Genomic DNA, 5,744 nt, shown 5'->3' with positions numbered 1-5,744 from the left:
TTTGTGTTCGTTCCCCTTGCATATAAAGTCAGGAGGTTGCAGAATAAACACATCTTCATCAAGTGGTCCATTGAGGAATACTGACTTCACATCCAGTTCCCATAACTTCCAATTTTTCCAACTAGCCAAGGCAATAACTAACCTCACAGTCTCAAGTCTGGCTACAGGGGCAAAAACCTCTGTGTAATCTATTCCTTCCTTCTGCATAAAGCCCTAGGCTACCAATCTGGCCTTATATTTTGCAACTGTTCCATCTGGTTTGAGTTTAACTTTAAAAATCCATTTGACACCAATATGAGTTTTGTTCTTAGGTAATTATGCCATTTCCCAAGTTTGGTTCTTCTCACTACTCCTTAATTCTTCTTCCATGGCTAATCTCCATACCTCACTTGTAATGGCTTCATCAAGATCAATAGGTTCTGCATCAGCCATGAGTGCAAGGTGCTGAACCAACTCACCATCATCAGAGATAGCATTATCAGGATAGAGTTGATAATCTGATAGTCTTGAGGGGAAATTTTTGTTTCTTCTAGGTCTGTTGTTGACAATCTATTGCTCAGTATTCAATGTACCTTGTGTGGCTTCTTTTCTTGAGTCAATTTCTTCCCAATCAAGCTGCAATCTTGGAATTGTTTCAGTTATGGCCTATGGTTCACTCCATGATTTTGATTCATCAAAATAGACATCTCTGCTGAAGAGAACTTCTTTAGTCTTGGGATTGTACAACTTGTATGAGCCTGTAGAGTTATAGCCTACAAAGATCATTGGTTCACTTTTATCATCAAGCTTCTTTCTCTTTTGGTCTGGTACATGTCTGTAGCACAATGAACCAAAGATTCTAAAGTGTTTGACTGAGGGTTTGCTGCCAGACCATGCTTCTTCTGGAACCATTGAGTTCAGCCTCTTGGTGGGACATCTATTGAGGACATGGGCAGCAGTCATGGTTGCTTCTCCCCAGAAGCTGTGAGGGAGATTTTTCTGTTTAAGCATACACCTTACCATGTTCAATATAGTCCTATTTCTTCTTTCCACTATCCCATTATGTTGGGGAGTGTAGGGGGCAGTAACCTCATGCACAATTTCATGCTCCTTGCAAAAATCTTCTAGCTCACTAGAAGTGAATTCTCCTCCTCCATCAATCCTGAAAGTCTTGATGCACTTTCCTGACTGTTTTTCTACTAAAGCCTTGAATCCCTTAAAGGTATCGAACACTTCACTCTTGACCTTAATCAAGTAAAGCCACAATTTTATGCTAAAGTCATCCACAAATGAAACAAAATACTTGTTTCCCCCTAAAGATGGAACATCAAATGGCCCACACACATAAGAGTAAATAATGTGTAGAACATCATTAGCCTTGGATATGGTGTATGAGCTAAAAGATGTTTTGGGTTGCTTGCTGATCAGGCAATTGTCACATACTTTCTTTGGAATCACAATTGAGGAGAGATCAGTTACCATGTTTTTTTTATCTCAATAGGCTTAAATCTTTAAAATTCAAGTGGCCTAGCCTTAAATGCCATAACCATGATTCATCAGACAAGGTAACAGCAGAAAGGCATTGAGGTTCAATGGTATTCAGATTTACCTTGAATGTTCTAATTCTAGCCAATAGAGCTTTCACGATCATTTTTTTTGCTGTATCATAGACTTCCAGAGATCCATTACTCATTTTCATTGAAAATCCATTCTCTAGGAGTTGACTCATACTTATCAGGTTACTCTTCATCCCAAGAACATAGAGTACATATGTGAACATTGCTTGTCTTCCATCTAGTCTTCTAACAGCCACATTCCCTTCTCCTTCAGCCTGTATGACTCTGTCGTCTACAAATCTTACTTTACTCTTCTTCATTGCATCAAAATTGACAAGCCAATCCCTATGTCCAGTCATATGATTTGAGCATCCAGAATCTATGTACCAGATTTCATTATTCTGAGATTCTGAATCAGTAATCATCATCAGCAGCAAGGATTGTTCTTCAGAGTCTGCTTCATTCTCTTCTTTGGCCATATGTGCTTGATAATCACTGTGACTAATTCCCCCTGTGATCTGTGCTACTTGGTGCGGCTACACACTCTGTTGAAAAATGTCGAATCCGATTGCAATTGAAACATTTAATTCTTTTTCTTTTTTTCTCTCCAATTACTGAAGTTCCCTTTTTTTGTTAGAGCTTTATGGCTGATCTTCTTCATTCTTTCCTTGTTCTTGATTTTGTGTGTTTCCTTTAAAGCTACTTTTGAAATTTTTCCCACGCCCACGGCCTCTAAAATTACCTCTGGAGTTATTGCCTACTCTCTTTGATGTATGAGCCTGCAATGCCTGATGATTCTCCCTTGGCTTCTCTATTTCTCTTTCAATGAGTCTCTGCTCATGTACTTCAAGAGAACCTTGAAGTTCTTCTACTGTTATTTCTTCAAGTTTCTTGGATTCTTCAATGGCTACGACTATGTGGTCAAACTTGGGATTAAGAGTTCTTAGGATCTTTTCTACAATTGTTTGTTTTGAAATCTTCTCACCACAGTTCTTCATAGCATTTGTGTGAGTGATGATTCTATTGAAGAAATCAACTATCTTCTCATTGTTCTCCATTTGCATCAATTTATATTAACGCCTCATCATTTATAATTTCACCTTCTTTAAATTCTCTACACCCTCATTACATTTCTCCAAGATCTTCCATGCTTCTTGTGAAGTTGCAGCACCTACAATCTTCTCAAAGTGTGCATCATCTACACACTGATGAATCAAGACTATGGCATTACAATCTTTCTTCTTGTTTTCTCTGTAAAGGGATTTTTGTGCTTCTGTTGCTCCTTCAGTGATTGAGGGATAACCTTCCTCAACAATTTCAACCACTTCTTGATAACCCATGATTGCCTTCATCTGTACACACCATCGATCCCAGTTCTTGCCTTCATCGCACCAGTTGATCCCATTTCTTCTGTCCCTTAACCAAGAACCAGCTATTGATACCACTTTGTTGGAGAAAAAAAAGAGTGCAACAAAAAAAGATGCAAGAAAAAAATTCTATTTCTGATTTATGAATAATTGTTCTTATACAACAATGATAACTCTATTTATAACATTCAGTATTTGTAAAACAGAAAGATAAAAAGCAGTTATAAATTTATACTACATTCAACCCCTTTTCTATTTTTTAATCACTTTCTAACAAACTATGAAATGAACTATGAAGCCCATCCAGTTAAATATGAACAATTGGCTGCGGTATAATTACTTTTCTTTGATCAAGGTACTGTGGACAATTAAAAAAGAAACAAAGTATTGTAATTCAACCCCATATATCTCCCCAACAGGCAACAACAATAGATATTGGAGTTTCTTATGGGTATATCCAAGTGCAGTACAGAAAAAATCCAACTTCCTTTGGAGTTAAGGGGCAAACCGTTGGACCTTTCTTTTGAGATTAATATACTTTTCAAACATCACCATATATCAGGAAAATACAGCAAATTTCAACAGATTTCAGCAAATATTTTGAAGCATCAATACTTGATAATCCATTGTTCTTCAATCTCATTAAAAAAAATTAAAAAATTAAATGTAAAATGTCATTATTTGTTAAGAATGTGATAGATTTAATATATGATAAGATTCAATGATAATGTTAATTATTTGTTAATAATGTTTTTCTTATCAGCAATGAATATATATCATTTCATAAGACACAAGATGTGCTGTAAAAATAACAAAAGGATCTCAACAGATCCAAATTTCCTTCTCGTCACTACAGATGGAAATATGGCTAAGAAATATGATATCTAATCTTTCCCTATACCACCAAAGGAGTTGCATGGTGGAAGATTCAATTCCTATCACCAACAAGTACATAACAGCAAAATTTCATCAAGATCATATACCCAACCCGCAAGCACTATTTACAAATTGAGAAGGCATACTCATGGAGACACTTGTCATTGTTGAAATGACACCATAAAATCCTTTTTATATGTCTTCATCCACGACCAAGTGTTAAACAAGCAGCTATGGTCTGTGACTTTGTTTTTTTCAAAAATGCTTGTTTAACACTTGGTCATGGAGACATTTGTCATTGTTGAAATGACACCATAAAATCCTTTTTATATGTCTTCATCCACGACTAAGTGTTAAACAAGCAGCTATGCCAGATCTGTTCTTTGTCTGGAACTTTGTTTTTTTCAAAAATGAATTTGTTCCTTGCATACCATACGTTCCAAATAATGGAACTCCATCCAAGAATCCACCAATGTTCTTTGCTAGAAGGGATCATTCTATGTGCATTTTGGCAAAAATAATCCGTAGCTTCTCGAGGAAACATCAACCTAATGCCACAAAGATTATACCATTTTTTTTCCATGTATCATTGGCAAACTTACAGGAGAAAAACAAATGATCCCCAATTTCTTCATCTTCACCACGCAAGACACACCTTTTATCTTCAATAATAATATACCTATTTGATAAGTTAACCTTTGTAAGTGATCTATCAAGAAGGACCATCCACATCAAAAAAGCAACTCTTGGAGGGATTTTGCATTGCCACATATATACGTTTGAAAATATCCACCTCTTGAATTCCGTCCCTCTCATTATGAAGTGTCCAGTTTGTAGATCTCACCTAGGATAATTGAGATGTATCAATGATCCACCTCCAACTACATATGACGAACTTCATTTGTCACCTCAACCCTTTCCAATATGTTTCTCCCACTCGAACCATGGTCTACGCCACAGAAGATCCCATGGTCTACCCTTTCCAATTTGCTAATAATGTTATGTGATAATATTAATCATAAAGAAAAATAAGAAAAACATTTCCTCTACCACCTAAAAAAATTCACTAATAGTACAATATTTGGAAGAAAAAAATGTATTAAATTACTCATTCCCTTTAATAGTAATATTCATTGCCCATAGAACTAACCTTAGTCAATCTTCCAGCTTTAAATATAACTTACCTACTTTTACATGCCAATAACTTTTTTTTATCAATACCTGTTTATCTATATCCATTTTTTTTCTTTACTTTTAGCAACTAAAGTACATTCACAAAAGGAATTAATTAGCATTTACAAACAAAAAAACGCCTAAATGGATACAAATTAAGACAGTAAGAAAAATTTAAAAATACATATAGATAGACATGCATTTAGAAAAAAGATTATCAAACAATTTAATATAAATTAATCATTCTTTTATAGGTTTTTATCTTTTATCATAAAAAAATACTATGTGTAACATAAGGATTCAAATCTTATCTCATCAAATTTAACACAATAAAAATACATTAACATAAAACAAAAGCTGACATAGAAGTGCGGCAGCACAAAAAATAATATATTGAATTACCATTTTACCATAACAAATAAAAATGCATAAGAAGTAAAAAAAAAGTGTGCATAAATGTAATAAAAAAATATTAAACATAATTATTACAATATATGGAAGTAATATATTGAAGTTCATGATTCTTATAATTAAGATGAAAACAACAATAGATTCATTTGCTTCTTATTAAAAAGACCGGAGATCATATTATATATTCTTATTCATTCTTTTTAGATTCGTTTTGAATTTATATTTTTCATATAGGAAAAATAGACTTGTAAATGAAAAATAAATCTTTGGTCATGTTTTTGTCTACCTTCACATTGATTGTATGAGTGAAAAAATTTATAAGTTTAAAATTACTCACACCATCATTATGATTTTTTTCAAAATCATTATTATTGATTATGTG

General features: G+C 34.1%; 2 protein-coding genes across 2 annotated transcripts; both read right to left on the bottom strand.

The window, feature by feature from the left end:
* Positions 1-1,468: 1,468 nt before the first annotated feature.
* Positions 1,469-2,014, bottom strand: LOC114378981. Its single transcript, XM_028337556.1, has one exon. It carries the CDS (start codon positions 2,012-2,014, stop codon positions 1,469-1,471), a length of 546 nt encoding a protein of 181 aa, XP_028193357.1.
* Positions 2,015-2,176: 162 nt separating this feature from the next.
* Positions 2,177-2,593, bottom strand: LOC114378980. The gene has a single exon (XM_028337555.1). The coding sequence runs from the start codon at positions 2,591-2,593 to the stop codon at positions 2,177-2,179; it is 417 nt and encodes a 138-aa protein (XP_028193356.1).
* Between the last annotated feature and the right edge of the window lie 3,151 nt (positions 2,594-5,744).

This window comes from Glycine soja, chromosome 12 (assembly GCF_004193775.1).
Source record: "Glycine soja cultivar W05 chromosome 12, ASM419377v2, whole genome shotgun sequence".
In the NCBI taxonomy this organism is placed as follows: domain Eukaryota; kingdom Viridiplantae; phylum Streptophyta; class Magnoliopsida; order Fabales; family Fabaceae; genus Glycine; species Glycine soja.
Note: the sequence above shows the minus strand (reverse complement) of the source record. Positions and strands in the feature narration are given on the sequence as shown.

Excerpts from the sequence above, each read along its gene's own strand:
- LOC114378981 (XM_028337556.1), bottom strand. The coding sequence starts at position 2,014 with ATGGCCAAAGAAGAGAATGAAGCAGACTCTGAAGAACAATCCTTGCTG.
- LOC114378980 (XM_028337555.1), bottom strand. The coding sequence starts at position 2,593 with ATGGAGAACAATGAGAAGATAGTTGATTTCTTCAATAGAATCATCACT.